The sequence below is a fragment of the Aedes aegypti genome, chromosome 3 (assembly GCF_002204515.2).
Source record: "Aedes aegypti strain LVP_AGWG chromosome 3, AaegL5.0 Primary Assembly, whole genome shotgun sequence".
Classification (NCBI taxonomy): Eukaryota; Metazoa; Arthropoda; class Insecta; order Diptera; family Culicidae; genus Aedes; species Aedes aegypti.
Genome location: NC_035109.1, coordinates 332,936,674 through 332,961,671, shown reverse-complemented (window position 1 = coordinate 332,961,671; position 24,998 = coordinate 332,936,674). Strand labels below are relative to the sequence as shown.

The following is a 24,998-nucleotide window of genomic DNA, read 5'->3' as shown; positions in this document are numbered from 1 at the left end:
TTTATTTCTAAATACATTCCTTGCCATTGTATCTTCAACTTTCTAGAAGAATACCCCCATGAAAAACTATTCCTAAGTGAGCTATGACGAAACGCCCCACTTACCCCATATTCTCACTTGCCCCGGGGTACCTTACCCAATTTTGTCAAAATTGATGCATGGGCTTAAAAGGTTAACTGATTTGATATGTTCATTGAATAAGAAATACCCTTCAGTTTGGTGACACCTAGAACTTGTTTTTGTAAATACGTTTCCAATTGAATGGTTTGTGCTTCTCTATTCTTACACTATTTTCAGGAATTGTGCAGGGCCTGAATAAAGGTCACTTTTATGCGATTATTGTTTTAAATTGCCTATGCATGCAAATAATATGCAGAAAGCTTATGAAATATCATTGAAAATATTTCAGCAATTAAAAGCGTGTGGAACGTCTGTCACAATAAAAATGACAGGTCTATAAGGTGAAACATCTCGGAATTCAAAGATGGCCGTCACAATGGCCGACTTGTGCCCCTACTCACGTTTTCAAAGGCACAAAACTGGAGATATAGTTGGCAAACGTTTCTGATCTTCTTATTTTAAGCTTTCTGCTTGTGCACAAAGCCAAAATAAAAAGTTCACTGTTGTTGGATGCTTTCTTCGCGAGATTTGTGCCTTTGAAGTTTCAGTGCAATCTTAGGAGTTGATTCCAAACTGTGTCACCATAAATGTATAGCATAGTCCTATCCTACGAAAATCTGCTTTGAAATGGACCATCATTTGGTTAAATGATGATGTTGTAAGATTCTTGTAATAAAAAAATATTGGTTCCGATTTTGGCTACTGAAAATTTCGACTTTGTTGCCAAAAACGGAAGTCCACTGTAGTGCTGTACCATTCCATTCAACATTCAATAGACATAGTACTAAATTTGGTTTTCATTTATTTATAGGTATCCCACTAACTTAGCCTTAGTGGCACTAAGAAGCTCGAATATTTATTATCAATATGCATGTATCCTTGTAAACTATGTCCAATGTGCAGTTCAAATCTAGACTAACATGTGAAAATGGAGGAAAAATCTTTGAACACTTAAATTACTTCGTCAACCATAGGATTATTTCATTCAAATCATCAATTTTAACAAGTAGAGCAGGTTATACCGTTTTGATTCATATTACAGACACTTAAGGCCTCAGCGAAGTAAAACCGATCGAAAAGCATTTTAATTAAAACATAATGTATGATACCTCTACGTTATCAAGCTTCAAATAACTTAACATTTGAATGGTGGGCGAAGATTCGGATTCCACAGGTTGAATTACCTGAAATAAATAGATATAAATTTGATTTTCATGATTCTTATTCCGGACGCAACTTCACTTTTGTTCCATATTACGGACACTTTGTTTTGAATTCCAACCAGCTCACGAAAAGCAAAACTAAAACAGTTTAATTATAAATTAAACTTCCCCATCAATAAGACACACGTCAAAACTAGCTGCGTATTACAAATTTGCTATAGAAAATTCTTATTACTTCGTGCCTGAAACTTGGGAACTTTTGAACAGATAAAACATTTCAAGTGAAGCTTTTCCCATACAAAATAGAGTGTCTGGAATTTGAACCTGTCCTGAATCTGAATCAGAACGGTACTCTTCGTTTTATTGGGAAAAGTACAGAAGACTTTTTTTATTAAGCCATGGACTTAAGGAACTTTGGATTGCAAAGATAGTTCCACCTGATGTTAGCAAAGCTTAGACCACTACAGTATTACATTCTAAGAATTTATATCCATCTGAACACCGTTTAAACCAAAAGCTCACATCAATCATTCGCCACTTCGGCTGTCCATTGATAAAACAAAAAACAAGCCGAACGAGGCACTATTTCCCAACATTTTGCGATGCTACTTAACAAACTGATGATAACTGACCATCGGCCCTTCGCCGGTCAGCACCCAAGATAAAAACAACACCCGACAGGTGCTTCGCCATCATTAGACGATAGGTCGCGATTCAGTTTGGATCTTGTTATTCGGGACATTACTCATCGATGTTGTGCGAAAACTAGCTAGATAAACATGTGCGTAGAATACATTATAGCGGTGCTAATCACTTCCGTTGTGATTTCCTGTTTTGGACAGCATTCGACGCCGATTGTTAACATTCAAGGACTTGGCAGCGTACAAGGTTCCGTCGGTTATACGGCTTGGACAAATAGGACAATTTATGAATTTCAAGGGATTCCGTATGGTGAAGCTCCCGTTGGCACGTTAAGGTTCAAGCCAACGGTTAAGGCTGCAGCATGGGGCGGTATTCGGGATGCTTCAAAACCGGGCATTCGGTGTCCGCAGATGGACAAACATTACGTCAACTTGGATAACGAGGATTGCCTTACCTTATCGGTGTATTCGAATGATGTAAGTGGTTACAAGTGAATGTGATAAGAAACATAGATTGATTTGTGATTTCACTTGCATGCAGTTGAACTCGGATCGTCCGGTGATGGTGTTCATGCACGGTGGATGGCTATTCTGGGGTGGTGCCGAGCAATACAAACCGAATTTCCTTCTGGAGTCAAACATTGTATTGGTGGTTATTCAGTATCGTCTAGGACCATTAGGGTTTTTGAGCACTATGTCTGAAGACATTCCCGGAAACGTAGGAATGCTGGATGTGATAACTGCCTTGGAGTGGGTTCAGCAAAATATAAGATATTTTGGTGGAAGCAGTTCTCAAGTGACGATATTTGGTGAATCGGCTGGTGCTGTCGCTGTTTCTGCAATGCTTCACAGCCCGCTAGTGCAATCCCGATCTACGCCTCTATTCAACAAGGCTATTCTTCAGTCGGGATCAGTGTTTGTTCCATGGGCTATAAGTGACGACCCAATTGAGGGGACCAATGATATCGCTAAACGCACTGGCTGCACTGGAGTTGCCTTGGAACAATGTCTACGTGGAGTTGCCGTAAAAGACCTACTGGAAGCATTCCACGATCATCGAGAACAAACCATCATTAGCCGTGGATACCCTTACGTAGCAGGAACTGGCCTTGTCGTTGGAGGTCCATCACCGCTCTTTCCGCAACATCCGAAAAACTATTTGGAGAACGTCAACAAGAACATCGCCATCATGGCTGGAACAACTTCGCAGGACGGTTTGTTCTTGCTGAATGAACTCCATAAGCTACAACCTCAACTGTTGCAGACTCTTAACACGTCGCACGCCTTGTTGCACTACGTTCGAATACTGCACGAAAAATTTGGACAGACCAAATATGACGGATCATTGGAGGGCTACGCTTTCAATCAAAATTTCCTGGTGAGCGAGACGGATCGATTGCCGTGGGCAGATCTGGTGTGTAGTTTGACTGATGTAAGTGTCTAGTTATAATAATTCACCAGTTTGAATAAAACAATTGTTATTATACAGATTTGCGGCATCCACGGTATCAAAGCTCCAGTGATGAGTGAGGTTCATGCCTTCTCCCACGTGAATCCTGGCAACGTCTACTTGTATAGTTTTGACTATTCGAGTGAACTGATTCAGAGGAACCTATCCGTGCCGTTCCCACACAAGAGACCGGTTCACCATGCCAAAGACATCAAGTATCTGTTCCCGTGGGAAGCTTTGGACGAACGCGATGTGAAGATGGCAAAAACCGTGGTTCAACTGTGGACATCGTTTGCTATCCGTGGAGTTCCTTCTGCGGACAATGTTGGCTACTGGCCACCGGTCGACGGTATACGGTCGCATGATTTGGGTATTGACCTTCATTTTAAATATATATTCATTTCAGGATTGTTCGGTCCATATCTGAAAATCAACATTGAGAGTGAGCAGCGGAACAACTACCTCAATGAGTTTTACGCTACTGCGGACAAATATCGAGTGTTAGGAGGAGCTGGAAGTCGACTGACAGTTTCTGTTGGATCGATTATTCTAGTTCTAATGATTGCATTTTCGAGGGTTTTGTAAAATTAGCATCTGATTTCATGAGTTGAAAATTTTTGTTATAATAATGTTTTAAGTATTTATATTCAATAACAACTTGTTGAACATTCAACATTTAATTTTGTCATTTTACAATAAAATAAAGAAAACTATATCGTTGCAATAATTTGCCTTTTTTTTTGGGGCAGATTCAAAATTCCGAAAGGACTTCCTTGAAGATTTTTGGAGGCATTCATCCTGGGATTTCTTTAGGAATTATTTCAAGAGTCTAGAATGCCTACTAGAAATTCCTCCGTGGATTCCTTAAGGAATTTATCAATCAATTCCCTCCAGTATTTCTTGCAGTATTTTTTCCAAGGAATCGACCAGAGAATCCTGTAGGGACTCCTTCAGAGATTGCTGTGAAAGTTCTTTCAGAGATGTATTTAGGAATGTCTCCAGGGAACTCTGGGAATTTCTCCAGTAATTTCTTAGATGATTCTTCTAAGGGTTTCTCAAGAAATTCCTCCATGGATTTTTTCAAAAAATTTTCAAAAAAATCTTCCTGTTTACTTTAGGGATTCAACCTGGAAACATTCAGAAAAATGCTTTGTTTATTTTCTGAATTAACACAAGTGGAATTCCAGCAAGAAAAATCTTTCCATCTTCCTGGTGGAATACATAGAGTAGAGAAAAGAATATTATAATTTCTAGTTCTAGCTCTATATTTTAATTTCTAGTTCAATGCTTCGCGGAATTCATGGTAGATGACATGGTAGTGGACTCTTTGGAATTTCTGATAACCCTGAATAAATTCTAAGAAGAGAAATCGCGAAACTCTGGTAGTATTCCTAGTGATAGCCCTGGAATAGCTGCTGGGGAAATTCCTTAAAAACTCCTCTCTCGAAAAATTACTAGTGAAATAATTAGAATACTATGCTTCTAAAGGAATAAACTGGTGCATTCTTTATAGGATATTGTGGTCGAATCTCTTGACAAATTCGTTATGGGAAAACATTGATGGAGTTTCTGAATTTTTTTTTAGTGAAATCCTTGGAGATTTTTCTAATGGTAATCCTGGAAGAATTTCAGACGAAATCCATGGAGGAACCTCTGGTGGAATCATTTGAGAACTCTTTGGAGGACTTATGGAGGAGATTTTTAATTGAACTCCTTAAGAAAAAACCTAGCATAATTTTTGAAGAAATTCCTGGCGGAATTAACGAAGGTATTCTTGGAGGCATCCCTGAAGGAATTCCATTTTTGAATCGAATTTTTAGCTCCTGATACAGTCACTGGAAGAAATACTGGTGGATTCCTTAATTAGTGGTGAAATCATAAAAAAAAATTCTGTTAAATTCCTTGGTGAACTTCCTGATAACTCCAAAGAATCCCTGGAGCTATTCCGTGAGAAATTCCTTGAAAATTTCCATTCATTAATTCAAGGTTTGATTCCTTGAAAAATTTCGGAAGAAATTCTGCGAGGAATCCCTTGAAACATTCCAGAAGGAATCTCTTGAGGAATTCCGGTGGTGAAATCCTTATGTGAAATTTCTGGTTAAATTCCTGGAGGAATTCCTGACAACCTTTGAAAATCCTTGGAGATATTCCGGGAGGAACCCTTTACAGAATTCCGATGTCAATTCCTTGAGGAATTTCGGGAAGCATCCTTTGGTTAATTCCGGTAGAGATCACTTGAGAAACTCCGGGAGGACTCCCTTGAAGAATACCTGGAGGACTTCCTTGAGGAAATTTTGGAGGAATCTCTTGAAGATTTCCGTAGAAGAAGAAAGTTCTGGTAGAATTTGTGGATAAATGTCGGGAGTCATCCGTAGTAAATAGCCTGGTGGGAATCAGAATAACCCAAGAAGAATTCCCGAAGAAATCTTTAGAAGAGCTCCTGATAGAATCCCCGACAAAACTTTTGATGTAATCCCAGAAACATCATCATGGAATCCCAGGATGATTTTAGAATGAAATCATAGAATTCCTGATCAGCTGATGGAGTCCATGCAGAAACTCCCAAATAAATCTGTAGAAGAACTCCTGATGAAATCCCTAGAAAAATTTCTAATGGAAACCCTGGAGGAATTTCTGAAGGAGTCCTCACGGAAAATATTGATAGAATCCCTTTAGGAACTCATGATGGAATCCCTGTTGGAACTCTTGATGTAAGCCCTAGAAGAGCTTCTGACGTAATTCCTGGAGGAGTTCCAGGTAGGAGGAACTTCTGATGGAATCTTTAGAGAAATTTCTGATGGAATCCCTAGAGGAACTTTGAGAGAAAAATCTGATAGAATGCCTAGAGGAACTTCCGATAGAACCCAGTGTAGCACCTATCGTATAAGAATGAGCATGCAAAATCGCATATTCGTACGTCAAAAATCGCACAAGATGCCAAATAAGGCGTTACCAATGTCAACACTCCTTGTATATAAACTCCCACTACGATTCATAAACAACAATCTGTGTTGAAAGCAAAACATGTCGTAAATAGTGTAACATAGAATCACGTTATGTTGTATAAACTGACAGATCATATATCAATCCAAGTTTGGTTCTGATCGTCGAGCCGTGCAGATCTCTTTTTCAATAGCGGAGTGAAGAAAAGTTGTGTGATCGCGAGTGAGACTGCTGACCACATTAGTGGCGAAGCCCAAGGCCGACGATGTCGGCGTTTAGACGGAACGCGTTCCTGATCGATTTCAGCAACCTTCCGAAGTTACCGAAACAAGAGGAAGCTCATCTTTTCGTGCACCAAAAGTTAAATCTGGGGTACGATGATGTGGACGCGATTCAATTAAGCAATGCGAAGTTTGCGCTCATTGTTGAGTGCGCCACTATGGAGTTGGCGATAAGCACAGTCAACAAATACGATCGAAAACATTTCATCGAAGTCGACAAGAAGAAATATCAGATTTCCCTGAGCATGGATGATGGCGGCACAGATGTGAAGATCCATGACCTGCCACCGAGGATGGACAATGGACTGATCGAAGAGTGGATGAAACAGTACGGTGAAGTTATTTCTGTCCGCGAGTTCAAATGGACTGACAAGGTGTTTTTCAAGAACAAGGATAATGGTGTGCGCATTGTAAGGATTCGCTTGCAAAAGCCGATCCCGTCGTATATTACGGTTCACGGTGAGGAAACATACGTCACTTACAAAAACCAGACTCCCACGTGCCGCCATTGCGGCTATAAGGCTCATCGTGGTCGGGGATGTATGGAGAACAAGATGGTTCTTGGAGAGCTAGAAGGAAGATCTGTTAACGACAGGATGGAGCGAGCAAGATCATCATATGCCGATGTGGTGATGAAGTCCGGCAATCTGAACAAATATCACGAGAGGATGGAAGATGAGCCACGTGACATCAACAAGACTACTGCAGCTAATGGTGAGAGTAGCCAAGCGACTGGTAGTTGTACGATGACAAAAGGTGAGGGAAAACAAAACGAACAACAAACACAGCATCCATTATTGTCTACAAGTAAAGATAGAACACATTTCACTGTTGTTGAACCAACACCATCTCTTAACAATGATGATTCTATTGAGATGGATTCTGAAGTGGAATCTGATGATTTGAACATTGAAACTAACAATACTAACCAAAAAAATGATGAAAAAGCAAATACTAATTTCACTAACAAACGTGCAAAGCACAAAAGACCAGAGATCGAAACTACTACTGATGACGAAAGGTTGAAACCAAGACGTCAACGCAAAATCAAATAGAACGAAACTGATAGTAAAATTTTCTCTTAGCTATTCTGAACAATCATAAGTATCTTTTATATTAAAATGGATAATTTGACTTATAGTATTGGTAGCATAAACCTGAATGCTTTTTCAAATCAAACAAAAATCGATGCGTTCAGATCGTTTTCTAGACTAATGGAACTCGACATAATACTATTGCAAGAAGTACACGGACAGTATTTCAATTTCTCTGGTTATAAAGTGATATACAACATTGACAACATGCGACGTGGTACTGCCATAATGATTAAAGAACATATTCGTATCAAAGCTATTGACAAAAGTCTTGACACACGAATAACAACTGTATTACTCGAGAACAACGTTCTAGTGTGCTCAGTTTATGCGCCATCTGGTAGTCAGAATCGTAAAGAGAGAGAAGATTTTTTTCGATTGATACTTCCATTTTACATTAACAGACCGTGTGACTCTTTGATTATGGGGGGTGATTTCAATTCAATCATACATGCAAAAGATTCTAAAAGTGGGAATGGCGTAAGCCCTCAATTGAAGAATTTCGTACAAAGTGCTAAGCTCATCGACACGTGGGAGAAGATTCACAAAAATCACATTGAATACTCATTCATTAGATCCAATTCTGGATCAAGAATTGACCGAATATATGTTGATCAGAGTTTGAAGGACAAAATTGTTGACGCGAAATTGCAAATAAATTGCTTTACTGACCATAAAGCAAGCATTGTTCGATTAACGCTGCGGAAATGCAGCAAAATTGATGGAAGAGGAGTTTGGACATGCAGAACGGAGATTTTAGATGATGAAGTTCTAGCCGAATTACAAACAAAATGGGTTTACTGGACAAGTCGACGCCGTTACCACAGATCTTGGATGGAATGGTGGATTACCTTCACTAAACCAAAACTAATATCATTTTTGAAGTGGAAATCAAAACAAAAATTCAAACGTTTTCGCGAAACAATGGAATTTTATTATTTTTGTCTCAAAAAATGTTATGAGGATTTTGAAAATAATGTTAACAGCAATCAAACAAAAAATATCAGCAAAATTAAAGCGAAAATGCTATCACATCAGAGAAAATTCTCATATTTTTACAATAAAAGTAATGAAACCTACATTCAAGGCGAAGCAACAAGTACCTTTCATGTTAGTCAAAAACTTAAAAAAAGGCAGAAGTCTAGATTCGATAAGTTGGTTGTAGGAGATTTATCCGTTGAAGATTCTTCCGAAATTGAACAAAAAATAACAGATTATTTTCGAAATCTGTTTGAAGAAAATAACTTTGAATATGATTCAAATTTTTCACCCCAAAAATCAATTCCCGATGACTGTGCGACCAATAACTCCCTAATGAATAGACTAACTGTAGATGAAGTTTTTAAATCGATTGTCTCTAGTGCTTCAAAAAAGTCTCCTGGACTTGATGGACTGACCAAAGAATTTTTTGTGAAATGTTGGCCAATAGTAGGAATAGAAATTACTCACATCATGAATGACGCCATTCGTGGAGAAATTGATCGAGAGTTTGTGAAAAGCTATGTCGTTTTGATTAGGAAAAAACATTCGGACGACATTGAATCAATCCGACCAATAACATTAACTAATTTTGATTATAAAATATTATCAAGAATATTAAAAAATAGACTGAACGAATTAATGCCACTCCTATTAACAGCATCTCAAAAATGCTCAAACCCTAAACACAATATCTTTCAAGCAGTTTTAGCAATACGAGACAGAATTCCAATGTTTAAATATAAAAGAAAAAAGGGAATACTCATATCATTCGATCTTAAACATGCATTCGATCGTGTCAACCATGGTTTTCTTTTCAAAACACTTGAAAAAATGAACATCAACCAACAATTTATAGAACTGGTGAAAACCATTTTTTCGCACTCTTATTCAAAGATCTTGATCAATGGTCATTTGACAGAAGATATCAAATTAGGAAGCTCCGTTAAGCAAGGAGATCCTTTGAGCATGCATTTGTTTGTGCTATATTTAGAACCGCTCATTCAAAAGTTGAATCAATTGTGTGTTGGAGACCTTGATCTAATATGTGCTTATGCAGATGACATATCTGTCATCATTGAGGATTTCTCTAAAATTGATACTATAAAACAAATTTTTGACCGTTTCTCATTTACTTCTGGGGCTGATTTAAATTTACGCAAAACTAAAGCTATCAAAATTGGTGCTGCCAATGAAGAAAATATACCGTGTTGGCTGAATCTAAATGAGCATGTAAAAATACTTGGAATAGAATTTTACAGTTCCATTGAGAGCATTATTGCAGAAAATTGGAAAATTGCGGTCACAAATGTTTCAAGGCTTTTGTGGATGAACAAAGCAAGGGAGTTAAATATAATTCAAAAAACTATTTTCATCAATACATATGCGCTTTCGAAAATTTGGTACATTGGATCTATCATTCCAATGTTAGCAAACACTTGTAAAAGAGTAATACAACTAATTCGCCAATATCTTTGGCAAGGACATCCAACAATAGTAGCATTTAATGAAATCACGCTAACAAAACTCAATGGAGGTTTGAATTTGCATAATCCTGATATTAAATGTAAGGCACTATTCTTAAATAAGCTGCACTTTGCTAGAGATCGCAGTTTGATAGAACTAAATGATATGATTGACAATACATCTATGAAATTATTACCAGCTAATTTTTATTATCTTCATAAACCAATTCTTGAATTCCGCAAAAATCAATCTGATGATCCAAATGCTTTACTTTCATCTGTATTATACAATAAGATGATTGAAAAGCTACCAATACCGAAAATAATTAGGGAAAACCCAAATTTCTGCTGGGCAAGAATTTTCAAAAACATAAACAATAAAAAGCTAACATCAACACAAAGATCGGTATGTTACCTTTTTGTGCATAAAAAGATAACATGTAAAGAATTGTTATATCGTCAAAAAAGAATCTCCTCTCCGTATTGCTCCAATTGCAATAATATAAGCGAGACTCTTGAGCACATGCTTTTTGAATGTAGAAAAATACGAATATTATGGCAGTACACACTAGCAAACATTCGTAGAATAGATACAAGAAACTTTAGAAATATAAGCAATGTAAATTTTCAATTTCCTGAGTTAAGTTTTCTAAATAGTACTAAACGAGAAGAAACTATGTGTCTTTTGTCAAAATATCTACTATACATAATAGAAACAAAAATTGAAGACAGAAGTTTAGATCATTATAAATTTAGTTTAAGGTTGTAATGTAAACATGTTAATGCAATAAAACAAGTTTTTTTTTTTAACACAAAAAAAAAATCCAGAAAGCATGTTATGAAATCGCATTAACTTAGCAAAAATTGACACCCAAACTGGGTATCTACTGATGATGGGCCTTAAGGAACTACATAGCAAGTGTCGCTGTACATAAGACATGCATTGATCAAGCGAGTGGTAGGAATTGAGGCTCGAAAACTCTGTACAGTATAAATACTCGAACTACATTTTATTGATAAAATAACGATCACAATAGATGTACATCTAGCTTATCCTACGTTGTGTCTAATACTAAAGTGATGATGATTGAGATGGTGATGTTGATATATAGGATAGGGTAGGGCACTCCGCCGGTAGCACAATAGTGTTTGTCCAAACATGCATTGATATTGGCAAATAATCACGGCTGAAATCCATGAAGGAATTTTAGTAGAATTCTTTAACAAAATCCTACAGCATTTCCTAGAGAAATTCTTGATGAAATTCCCAATGGAATCCTGGTAAGAAATCCTGATACTGGCTGCCGAAAAGAACGAAGCTGCTAACAATGGGGACACTGACATCTCATGTTCAAAACATTCCTCCCAATATGAGAATGTTGCTAAAATTATTGCAGCTATATATAATTGAAAAAAAAAACAGCTTAGAAACTTAGCATCACACGCTCGAAGGTAAACATATTTTTCGAGAGATAAAGATTTTACTTTTGAAAAACAAAGATTCGAACGTATGTAGTTTCATTTCAATTATGATTTAAGTAGTTTGCACTTGGGGTTGCATAAAATTGTTTAGTTCACTAAATGTATGCGCTAGAAAATTTAGAGGATGAAAAAATTTATCTTCAGCATATAATATTACCGACGTTATGGTGGATAATGAACCACAGTTTTTCAAGGAGCTTTGGCAATATCAGGTCTACTTCGTGTTTTGTAGCAAATTGTCGTTCATATTTTCTATCCAAGAATACAAGTCGAAAAATATCAAAACTACAGCACTTCTGCCATTTGTAATCATCAAAATATAAAATTAAAAAAAAAAAATAAAAATGATATCATTGAAATGTCAAATGTTTATAATTCAAACCTGAAATGAAGTAGTTTGCTAAATCAAAGAAAACAAATCTCTAAAGATGAGAATGAATTGCTTTAAAATCATATGAAATGTAATTCATATGATGACATAAATGACTGCAAATAAATTATCAGGTTGGTTAGTTACGAAGCACGATTTACTCGGATTTATAATCGGCTTTCATTTCCTTTGATACTCGTTTGTGCAAATCTCGGTTTTAATCCGCCGAGAATCGTCATTCTGAACATTGTTTTCAAGGTGCCCAAAAAGCCGTATCGGTAAAAAAGCAAAATCAATCTGAGGATCGTGGATTCGCATCCAACCGGGCGAGGATCTTTTCTGGGTTAAAAATTAGGGCGACTTCCAATGGCATAGAGTATTTTCGTGCTTGCCTCACGAATATACAGCCATTCTATGAAAAACCGATCTAGTGGATCACCGAATTCCGTGAAAATTTGATATTTCGTTCTTTCCCCGAAATAAGGATACATGTGTTTTTGGATTTTTTGATTAGGGTTACCAGAAAAATCGCGACTTTGCAAAATTTTTATTTTTTAAGATATTATAACTTTTAAACCGTTTGACCGATTGTTAATTTTCTTGGACAAAATGAAAGCTAAAGATTTTGAATTTTCAGGGAAAACACCAAATTTCACAAAAATTGGTTTAACATAAAAAAAACAAAGATTTCCGTTTTCTCGTGTTTTGAAGGCCTCGAGACCAAAGGACTATTGCTGTTCTCATTTTTTCTTGAAAGTTCAGAAAGTTTGACGAATTTTATGTATACTGTCAAACTTTCAACGATGTATGGTTTTTTAGTTTTTAAGATATATTTTATTGAAAATGAAAAAAAATAAGTAATTTTTTATCGGCGCACACTGTATTTCTCAGCGCATTGGATTTTTGATTTTAAAAAAATCATAACTTTTGAATAGCTTAAACGATTTCCAATCTTTATTTATGGAATGAAAGCTCAAGATTTAAACTTTTCAGAAAAAAATATAAAACGATGAAAAAAAATGTTTACATGTTAAAATAAAAAAAATCAAGTTTTTTAGGCTTTTTTTGTTTTTTTGGCCTTTTTTCGATTCTGCGACCAAAGTGGTTGATACAGTTATCGTTTTTTCTAGATACTTCAGAAAATTTTACGTATACTCTCAAATTTTCAGCAATGTATGTTCTTTGGTTTTTGAGATATATTTTTTTGAAATTTAAGAATCTTGTATCCCTCAATGATAGAATATTTAAAATTCAAGTGAACTTTTTTGAAACACAGCTAATATTGATTTGTATTTATCAATCAACTGGAGTTTTGGAAAATTCATAAATAAAAGGAAGAAGGTAAAAATAGGCAGGGACAATCAGTAAACAACAAACAACGCTTCTTTAGGAGCGGAATTAAAAGGTACAAGGTACTCCATTTACTTTGAAATTTTTCTATTGAGATCCTGCTCAGAGGATTCGAATACATTAACAAGAGGTTTACCATTTTATTTTACAGATTCACTTTTGAACCGGTAAAATATTTTATTTTTATTTCGGAAATAATTGCAAAATGATGCTTTATTTTGATTGAAGTTTAGTCGTTCAACTAAAACGTGTAATATTTCGAACCGGTTCGTTTTACCCACGCCATTTTATTTTGTTTCAGAAAATAATCAGTGAAGTTTACTGTTATAATGTGATACTAGATTATCCGTACAACTGATTTGGGTTGTTTTGTGATGAAAAATTCAAAGTTTTTTGTAGCTTGTGCACGCAAGTGCACGCTTCGTCTGAACCAGACGATTATAAAAATTGAATGTACATCGGATTTTTGAAGTTAAAAATTCAAAGCGCATGTGTTATATCTGTGGTTTGAGACGAGATGAACAAATGAATTCAAATGAACATCGATCGGTAAAACCGATATCACGAGCGGTTCGCTCGTCCGAGGAATGATTAATAAAGATCAGTCGAATACTAGCTGCGAGACGATACAGAGTTAAATCTTAATTAGCTGTGCTATACCCTTTTGAGAAGAAAGAAGTTACGATTACGTCTAGTGTGTCCGCCCTTTAGTCAAGTGTCCGCTGGAATCTAAGTGTGTCTGCCGAAACATAGAAGGCCTCGCCTTGGGACAGTAAAGAAGGATTTATCAACTGACGACGAGGAAAACGAGAACTCAAACAGAAATTTGCCATTTCTAGTGTGAGTTTATGTAAGTATTGATTAAACGTAAGTAGAGTTTTCTTTGAAGTTGAATACTAGAAGAAACTTGGGCTTGGGCAGACGGTTACTCGACGGTCAGATTCTTGGAAAAGACTGGAGTACTGTTGAGCAAACGTGCTACATTATGAACATTGTATAATTGTAAAAAATTGTGTTCTCTTTGTTTCAACAGCCTTTTTCAATAGTACGCCATTGTTTCTACGCCACATCAATAGCCGATTGTCTCTTATAACTTTCAGCAGCACGGGGAGGTCGTCGCGATATCGCTTTGGCGGTTAAGTTACTGCAGATCATTAGTGGCGTGCATGCTTGTAGATACCGCAAGGCGGGTTGAGCTGCGTGTAGGCAAGTTGGCAAGCAATCGAAGTGAACAAGTGGTAGTGTGCATCGAGTACATCGCGTCCAACACGGTGGTCTCCAGAATAGAGCGAGAATCCAACACATCAGCGTAGGTAGACGATTGTCGATCGTTGTAGCCTGCTGCGAACACGTTTTGCATGAACTGGTCGTTAAGGTTGCTGTAGCAGGCATTAGTGCATGTGGAAGTGAGTGCATGAGAGCGGGAAAAGTATTCGGAGAGCAGTGAGCGTCTGATGAGAAGAGCGACAACCGAGCTACAAATATCAGGTGAGAGGAGAGTGACCGAACACTGAGCATCGAGTGAGCAGCGAGAACACTGAGTATCAATTGAGCAGCAAGAACTTTGGACGCTGAGTCGACAGCGAGAAGTGAAGAGAGGTCACCTGCCGGAGGTTAGTGAGGTTGTACGGTGAGAAAGCCTATTGAAAAACCGTAAGTAAATCTTGACCAATTTTCTGTTGTAGGAAAATAAATTTACACAATGACGACTACCGGTCTTATAGGCTCTCTAGATCATTACCATCCTGGTAGATCTTTCACCAATTACGTTGAACGGTTTGAGATTCTCTGCCGTCTTAATAAAGTAAAAGACGAAGAGAAACCATCTTGGTTCATTTCGCTGGGTGGTGATGAATTGTTTGACGAAATTAAATTGCTTTTCCCTAAAAAGGATGTGAATAATCTCGCTTATGATGATATTGTTAAAAAGCTCAAGGGCCGTTTTGATAAAACGGAACCTGCATTGATGTACCGCTACAAATTCGCTAATCGTTTCCTAGGTCCAAATGAGACAACCGAAAATTTTGTCTTGGCAATCAATTTGCTGGCAGAAAACTGCAATTTTAAACAATTTAAAAATGAGGCAATAAGGGACAGATTGATTTTTGGTTTGAAGGATAAAGAGCTCCAACAGAAGCTGCTTTCGGAGGACGATATTGAGCTGAAAGAGGTTGAAAAATTGATCATTAGTAGTGAGCTAGCCAGACAGCGTTTTAAGTATGTTGAAAGTTCCAATCCCAGTGCTAGTGTCATGTCAATTAAAAATCGATTAGGTGGCAGAAGAAGCGATGATTTTTTTTTTTTTTTTGAAGATTTTCATCGCATATATTTTTCATTATTTTGCATTTTGAGCATGAAAATGCAATTTTAGACATAAAACCATCTTCTACAAAATTGTTCATAAATATTTTTTTTATTAATTTCTTTATTAGTATCATTCCAAACATTACATTCATTTCTTATATCTAGGTGTTCTGTGTTATTTGACAACACTATCATCCTAATTTGGTAAAACAAATTTAAGATTTTATTAACATTTTGTTAACAACATATTACATTTCATTTGCCGTAGCAGTTCAGTTTTTTTACAGGTGAGTTGATTTCACCTGCTTATAAGAGAAAAAAAAAATGTTTTTAATATACTTAACCTAACTTAACCTAAACATATAACGCATTAATCGTGGCAATAGAAGATTGTAACGATTTTTGCCTGAAATTATTAATGATTGTATTTGACATTTGTTCCAATGTTTCAACATTGGATATTCTATGTAACTCATTGGTACTATACCAGGGAGGAAGCCTCAGAATCATTTTCAAAATTTTATTTTGAATTCTCTGCAGAGCTTTCTTCCTGGTATTACAACAGCTAGTCCATATTGGTACAGCATACAACATGGCTGGCCTGAAAATTTGTTTGAATATCAAAAGTTTGTTCTTAAGACAAAGTTTTGATTTTCGATTAATAAGGGGATAGAGACATTTTACATATTTATTACATTTGGCTTGAATGCCCTCAATGTGATTTTTGAAAGTTAAATTCTTATCTAGCATGAGCCCTAGATACTTAACTTCATCTGACCAATTTATTGGAACCCCTCTCATCGTGACAACATGTCTACTTGAAGGTTTCAAATAAAGAGCTTTTGGTTTATGTGGGAATATTATTAGTTGAGTTTTGGAAGCATTAGGAGAAATCTTCCATTTTTGCAAGTATGAAGAAAAAATATCCAAACTTTTTTGCAATCGACTACAGATGACACGCAGGCTTCGTCCTTTGGCGGAGAGGCCTGTGTCATCCGCAAACAAAGATTTTTGACATCCCTGAGGTAGCTCAGGTAAGTCAGATGTGAAAATATTGTATAATATTGGTCCCAAAATGCTGCCTTGGGGAACACCAGCTCTTACAGGAAGTCTTTCAGATCTGGAGTTCTGATAATTAACCTGAAGTGTACGATTTGACAGATAACTTTGAATTATTCTAACAATGTATGTTGGAAAATTAAAGTTTTTTAATTTTACAATCAAACCTTCATGCCAAACACTGTCGAATGCTTTTTCTATGTCTAGAAGAGCAAGACCAGTAGAATAGCCTTCAGATTTGTTGGAACGGATCAAATTTGTTACACGTAAAAGTTGATGAGTGGTCGAATGTCCATGGCGGAATCCGAACTGTTCATTGGCTAAAATTGAATTTTCGTTGATGTGGGCCATCATTCTGTTCAAAAAGTTTACTGATGGAGGAAAGCAAACTGATTGGACGATAGCTAGAAGCTTCTGCAGGATTTTTGTCTGGTTTTAAAATTGGAACAACCTTAGCATTTTTCTATTTGTCAGGAAAATATGCTAATTGAAAACATTTGTTAAATATATCAACTAAAAATGATAAGCTACTTTCTGGAAGTTTCTTGATGAGGATGTAGAAAATTCCATCATCGCCAGGAGCTTTCATGTTTTTGAATTTTTTAATAATAGTTCTCACTTCTTCCAAATCAGTCTCCCAGGCATTTTCGAAAACGTTCTCTTGATTGAGAATATTTTCGAACTCCTGAGTAACTTCATTTTCAATTGGACTAGTAAGTCCTAAATTAAAATTGTGCCTACTTTCAAACTGCATAGCAAGTTTTTGAGCTTTTTCGCAATTAGTTAGTAATAATTTGTTTTCCTCTTTCAATGCCGGTATTGGCTTCTGAGGTTTTTTCAAGATTTTAGATAATTTCCAAAAGGGCTTAGAGCCAGGGTCCAATTGAGAAATTTTATTTTCAAAATTTTTGTTTCTTAATTGAGCAAAACGTTTCTTGATTTCTTTCTGCAAATCCTGCCATATAATTTTCATAGCAGGATCGCGAGTGCGTTGAAATTGCCTTCTCCTCACGTTTTTAAGACGGATCAAGAGTTTAAGATCATCGTCTATAATCACGGATTCAAATTTTACTTCACATTTTGGAATTGCAATGCTCCGGGCTTCAACAATGGAATTTGTTAAAGTTTCAAGAGCATTGTCAATATCAAGTTTAGTTTCTAAAGAAATGTTAACATCAAGATTGGAGTCAACATACGTTTTATATATATTCCAGTCGGCTCGTAAATAATTGAAAGTGGAGCTGATAGGATTGAGAATCGCTTCTTGGGATATTTGAAATGTAACAGGGACATGATCAGAATCAAAATCAGCATGAGTAATCAGTTGGCTACAAAGATGACTAGAGTCGGTTAAGACCAAATCAATCGTAGATGGATTTCTAGAAGAGGAAAAACATGTAGGGCTATCAGGGTATTGAATTGAGAAATATCCTGAAGAGCACTCATCAAATAAAATTCTGCCGTTGGAATTACTTTGAGAATTATTCCATGACCGATGTTTGGCATTAAAGTCACCAATGACAAAAAATTTTGACTTATTGCGAGTCAATTTACGCAAGTCAGTTTGGAGCAAATTAACTTGCTGCCCAGAGCATTGAAAAGGCAAATAGGCAGCTATGAAAGTATATTTACCAAACTGTGTTTCAACAGAAACACCTAAAGTTTCAAAAACTTTAGTTTCAAATGACGAAAACAGTTGATGTTTTATACGTCTATGAATGATGATTGCAACTCCCCCACATGCCCCATCAAGTCGATCATTACGATAAACAAAAAAGTTAGGATCTCTTTTGAGTTTAGATTCAGGTTTCAAATACGTTTCATTAATAACTGCTATATGCACGTTATTAGCTGTAAGAAAATTATACAGCTCGTCCTCTTTACCGTTCAGAGAACGAGCATTCCAATTTAGAATATTTAAATTATTATTTGGATCCATTAGAAAAACGTAATCCAATAACAATTTGATTTGTAAATTTTACACCTACTTGGACTGCTTCAGTCATAGTGGTGGCTTTGAACATTGCATCAATCATTAGATTCAATTGTTCAGTTAGAAAATTAAAATCAGAGGCAGACATGTCATGTGATTTCCCATTGGAATTTCCGGTAGACGAAGAAGCGGAGTTACCTGTGGCGGTAGGGTTTTTTCCATTTGATTTGAAACAAGTAGAATGGGTACCCATGGATCGAACAGGGGAGGAGTTCGAATTTCCTGCTACGATATCGGCAAAGGATTTACCGTGGGTAGATACATTCGAAATAGAAAGATTCGAACGGCTACCCGACGGATTAAAATTAGTTTGTGAATGAGCATGATTATGATCTTCCTGATGGGTATGATTCATGATCAAGCGATCGTTAACTGAAAAATGAGCATTGTTCGATACTCTACCAGGCAAATTCCGGAAACGACCGTTATCGTAACGGATATTATCTTTCATCTGCCTGGCACGAGCCTCAATGACCTTTTTGCGTGAAGGAAAATTCCAAAAATTGGACTTATGGTTAGCCCCGCAATTACAACATATGAATTTGGTGGTATCTTCCTTCACTGGACAGACGTCTTTGGCGTGAGAAGAACCTCCGCAAATCATGCATAGCATCCATGCGACAATTTTTTGTACCATGACCCCACTTTTGGCACCGACGGCACTGAGTGGGGTTCTGGTAATTTCCTCCAGGTTTCTGGAAATGTTCCCATGTCACACGGACATCAAACAAAAGTTTTGCTTTTTCTAAAGCTTTAATATTATTTAGTTCTTTTTTGTTAAAGTGAACTAAATAAAATTCTTGAGAAAGCCCTTTCCGAACAATGCCAGATTGGGTTCTCTTTTTCATAATGATTACTTGGACTGGGGAAAATCCAAGTAAATCATTTATTCCATTTTTGATCTCTTCAGGTGATTTATAGTCACTTGAGAGACCTTTCAAGACAACTTTGAACAAACGTTCAGTTTTGTCGTCATAAGTAAAAAATTTGTGCTTCTTCTCTTCAAGATGTTTGAGAAGAAGCTCACGATCTTTAAGAGTTTCCGGCAAAACGCGACAGTCTCCTTTCTTTGCGATTTGGAAGGAAACCTTGATTCCCCTAATGGAGTTCAAGATCTCCTGCCTAAATCCCCCAAATTCGGAACAACTGACCACGATAGGCGGCACTCTTTGCTTCCTCACTTGAATCAAAGAGCCTGGGCTAGAGGCTGCTTCGATTTGGTGTTCGGAAAATTTGTCTAGAGCATCGAACTGATTGCTCATTTCGATACAATTATTCATTTCATCCTTGGAAGAAAGTTCGCATTCCGGGGAAGCGTCCTTTCTTCCATTCTTGCCACGTGTAGTGACAGTTTTAAAACCCACTTTTTTTGGAAGGAAGTAGTGAATTCAGAGATTCACCCTTCCTTTTGTTTGTTGTTGATACCATGTTTAATTAATAAACGAAAGAAGACGTGACCTTCGAAAGGTTTTTTCCCAAGACGGTGTCCAAGAAGGATTACCACCGCTAGCTTTCGCCAACGGGTCCAACGAAAAATCGAAGGCACGGGTCCAAACAAGGATCGTAAAGGGATCAATAGTAGAAAAAATAGTACTGAAAAGTACTGTTTTAGTAGCACTGAAAAGTACCGTTTTTAATTTTAGCACTGAAAAGTACTGTTTTTGTAGCACTGAAAAGTACTGATTTATTGCTTTAGGTAGTTTTTAAGAAAACTTCCAAGAGCAGAGAGAATTCGTGTACGCACAGCACGAAGGTACGATGCGCACTGAAGAAGCGATGATTACGATCAGCATCAACCAGGCTATTCAGATCGATATCGTTCGAGAAGCAGGAGTGGTGATCGAGGTTATGCAAATTATCACAGTTACAACAGGCAAAATAGAAGTCGAGATCGTAGAAATAGTCAGGATAGGTTTGTCCATAATACACACAGCAACGCGGTCTGTAACTTTTGCAAGCGTAGAGGTCACATAAGGAAGAATGCTTTACAAAACAAAAGTGCAGTAAAATTTGTTAAGGAAGTAGACGTGGTAGAATCAGAGCCGCTCAGTAAATTTTATCGCATGAAGCTGCGTGATTCTAGTGCAGAGTCAGACATAAGCTGTATGAAAATTTCTTGCGTGAACAACATTGGTGAGCCATGCTTAGTGGAAGAAACGGTTGAAAACAAAACACTCACTATGGAGATCGACACTGGCTCAGCAGTCGCAGTAATTAGTGAATACCTTTACAAGAAGCTATTCCAACACATTCCCATTTCGACCTGTAAGAAAAGATTGGTTGTAGTGAATGGTGCGAAGTTGTCAGTTGTTGGACAAATTTCTGTAAAGGTGAGCATTAATGAGCTGGAATGCCAAGGTGCGTTGATCGTGCTGAAAAGTGAGAGAGATTTCATTCCATTACTTGGAAGGGATTGGATGGAAATTTTCTATCCAGATTGGAAAAATCTCTTCATCAACAACATTGAGCAAAACAACAAGTCACAACAGGCCTTAGGTACTATTAAAACCAAATATTCTAAAATTTTCGATAAGGATTTTTCTGATCCCATTGTAGGATATGAGGCTGAGTTGATAGTTAAGCCCGATCAACCAATCTTTAAACGTGCCTACCAGGTTCCCTATAAAATCAAAGACAAGTTCCTTGGTCATCTGGATATGCTGGAACAACAAGGCGTAATTACTCCGGTGAAGGCTTCGCCTGTAATAGCCGTTTTGAAAAAAGACAACGAGATCCGAATGGTAATAGATTGTAAAGTTTCTCTTAACAAAATTCTAATTCCAAATGTTTATCCTTTGCCACTCGCTCAAGACATCTTCGCTACATTAGCGGGATGCAAAGTGTTTTGCTCCTTAGACTTAGCTGGAGCTTACACTCAGCTAAAACTTTCTAAGCGAAGCAGGAAATATATGGTCATAAACACAGTTAAAGGTTTATACACCTATAACCGCCTGCCTCAAGGAGCTTCCTCGAGTGCAGCACTGTTTCAACAGGTTATGGACCAAATACTTGGCGGAATTGAAGGTGTTTGTTGCTATCTTGACGATGTGCTAATTGCCGAAAAATCTTTTGAGGACTGTTACAACAAATTATTGCTTGTTTTAGATCGGCTTTCAGAAGCAAATATAAGCGTAAATTTCAAAAAGTGTAAGTTTTTTGTGGAGTCTTAGGGTTCTTAGGGCATATTGTTTCTAACGATGGACTACGTCCTTCTCCAGATAAACTTTTAACGATAGCTAATGCTAAAACACCACAAAACGTAACGGAGCTGAAAGCTTACTTAGGTCTAATAAATTACTACAATAAATTTGTGCCAAATATGGCAACCAATTTAAGATGTTTGTACAACCTTCTTAAGAAAAATGCTCGTTTTGAATGGACTGACCAATGCGATGAAGCTTTCGACGTGAGTAAAAAGTGTTTGGTGAACGCTAATTTGCTTCAATTTTATGATCCCACCTTACCATTGGTAGTTGTAACAGATGCATCTTCATACGGCCTAGGAGGTGTATTGGCGCAAGTTGTTAACGGAATAGAAAAACCAGTATGCTTCACTTCCTTTTCCCTTAGTCCTGCCCAAAAAAAACTACCCTATACTTCATCTTGAAGCATTGGCCATGGTTTGTGTGATTAAGAAGTTCCATATATTTCTATTCGGTCAAAAATTCAAAATAGTTACAGATCATAAGCCTTTATTGGGTATATTTGGTAAGGAGGGAAAGCAATCCATTTGTGTAACCAGGTTACAACGTTATATTATAGAATTATCAATTTACAATTTTGAAATTGAGTACCGATCTGGCTCCAGAATGGGCAATGCGGACTTTTGTAGTAGGTTTCCGTTAGATCAAAAAATTCCAAGTTCCTTAAACTATGAGGCCATTAATAGCTTGAACTTTTCCAACGATTTACCTTTGGACTATAATTTCATATCAATAGAAACCAGTGAAGATGAATATTTGAAAGAAATCATAAGATTTGTTAATACTGGTTGGCCTAAATCCGTGCCAAATAAGTTCAAGGACTTTTATGCTCAAAGAGAAAAGCTGGAAGTTGTTGGACAAATACTGCTATTACAGGATAGGGTCGTTATCCCAGAAAAACTAAAAGATGAAATTTTTAAACTTCTGCATATGAATCACGGTGGAATCGTGAAGATGAAGCAGCTTGCCAGGCGAACTGTCTTCTGGTCAAAAATGAATAAAGATATAGAAGAATGTGTTAAATGTTGTAATGATTGCGCTCAAATGGGAATTATTCCTAAACCAAAAACCAAAAAATCGTGGATTCCTACTACTCGCCCGTTTAGTAAGATACACGCTGACTTTTTCCATTTTGAAAACAAAACATTTTTATTGATTATTGACAGCTATTCTAAATGGCTAGAAGTAGAGCTATTACGATACGGTACTACAGCAAAAATAGTTAATAGGAAATTTGCTTCCTTTTTTGCTCGATATGAGTTACCTGATGTTATTGTAACCGATGGCGGTCCACCATTTAATTCCCAGGAATTTGTGAATTTCTTAGAAAAGCAGTGCATCAAAGTACTCAAAAGTCCGCCATACAACCCAGCTTCCAATGGTCAAGCTGAAAGGATGGTGAGAGTTGTGAAGGATGTTTTTAAGAAATTTTTACTTGATGATCAAACAAGATCTTTGACAATCGAGGATCGACTAGATTTATTTCTGATTAACTATAGGAACAGCTGTAGTGGGCCAGAAAGGAAATTTCCTTCAGAAAAGGTCCTGTGTTTTAAACCAAAAATGCTTATGGATTTAATAAATCCAAACAATACCTATAAGCAACATTTGAAGGAAACGCCAGAAAGAAAAGAAGTTGTTGTGGAAGAAATAACTGCTCCTGATGGACTTGACGAGTTGGTTTCAGGGGATAAACTATATTATAAAAATAATAAGCTTGTTGACTTTCCTAAATGGTTAGAGGCAAAATTAATCAAAAAAGTTTCTAAAAATGTTTTTCAGATTGCGCTAGGAACGCACGTTCTGACAGCACATCGAAGTCAATTAAAGAAGATGAACCATCCAAATCGACGCAGCAGAGTGATCTTCCAAGTGACCAACGATCGTAAGCGTCGACGTAAATCCATCGAAGAAGAAGTGGATTTTTCAGGTTTCCCACTACGAACTGAGTCAGACGAAGGTCCTGCGAAGAGAAGAGTGATTTCAACAAGAAGTCCTATCGAAACGAGGTCTAGGAAAAAGCTAGGTGCATCTCGCACTGGAAGCGAATAGAAAAAGTTCAATGTAGTTATGAAATTATTGAAATCGAAATACTAAATTGTATTAATTAGAGGATTAATCCAATTTCTGAAAAAGGGAAGAACTGTTATATCTGTGGTTTGAGACGAGATGAACAAATGAATTGAAATGAACATCGATCGGTAAAACCGATATCACGAGCGGTTCGCTCGTCCGAGGAATGATTAATAAAGATCAGTCGAATAATAGCTGTGAGACGATACAGAGTTAAATCTTAATTAGCTGTGCTATACCCTTTTGAGAAGAAAGAAGTTACGGTTACGTCTAGTGTGTCTGCCCTTTAGTCAAGTGTCCGCTGGAATCTAAGTGTGTCTACCGAAACATAGAAGGCCTCGCCTTGGGACAGTAAAGAAGGATTTATCAGCATGCAATATCATGGTTTTGACTAAAATTGTAAAAAAATAAATTGAACTTTGCATTTTTATATGAAATTCAGAACGGGGTTTAAAGACAAATTTTGCATAAGATTTGATAATCTCAACGAAAAATTGAAATTTTTAAGTTGTGCATTCTTCTGAGTTTTTACATTAAACCATCTGTCCTATCAAATTTCAACAGAACAAGGTGATCAATTAACTTTATTTACGGTTCAATTTTATACAAAAATAAAAAAACCAAAAAAAAATACAATAAGCTAAATAATATACCTTTGGGTGATTTCGGAAATCATTGGTTTCGTGGGGGTGATAAAAAGAAAAAATTGCTAAACACTACTCTATATGCTGCCACTGAGTTTCACATAAGTATCAAGGAAAATATGAAACACATAATATGTTTATATATTATTTCACGTGAAGATAAACCTAAGATTATCAAAAGGCAAACTTGCTGGCCTTCGAGTAGTTCATCATTTAAAGTCAACCGATGATTTCCATCAAGTGTAAGCATTCCAGAGAACATCGACAAAACATTAAATGTTTAGTATCATAAGGGCGTAACTGCAGTTTGGAAGAAACCAAGAAAATCGATATTGAAGTTTTCAACAAACAAGAAATTCACGTATTTTTTTGTTTTTAAGAGAA

The 24,998-nt window shown here is 36.7% G+C and overlaps 1 protein-coding gene across 1 annotated transcript; it reads left to right on the top strand.

The window, feature by feature from the left end:
* Nucleotides 1-1,957: 1,957 nt before the first annotated feature.
* On the top strand, nucleotides 1,958-4,101 carry LOC5567218 (glutactin). The gene is made up of 4 exons (XM_021851597.1): nucleotides 1,958-2,401; nucleotides 2,466-3,356; nucleotides 3,414-3,723; nucleotides 3,781-4,101. Exons 1-4 carry the CDS (start codon nucleotides 2,063-2,065, stop codon nucleotides 3,957-3,959), a joined length of 1,719 nt encoding a protein of 572 aa, XP_021707289.1. The 5' UTR covers nucleotides 1,958-2,062; the 3' UTR covers nucleotides 3,960-4,101.
* Nucleotides 4,102-24,998: the final 20,897 nt, after the last annotated feature.

Coding starts and splice junctions, on each gene's coding strand:
- LOC5567218 (XM_021851597.1), top strand. CDS start 2,063: ATGTGCGTAGAATACATTATAGCGGTGCTAATCACTTCCGTTGTGATT. Junction 2,402..2,465: donor TATCGGTGTATTCGAATGAT/GTAAGTGGTTAC, acceptor ACTTGCATGCAG/TTGAACTCGGATCGTCCGGT. Junction 3,357..3,413: donor TGGTGTGTAGTTTGACTGAT/GTAAGTGTCTAG, acceptor GTTATTATACAG/ATTTGCGGCATCCACGGTAT.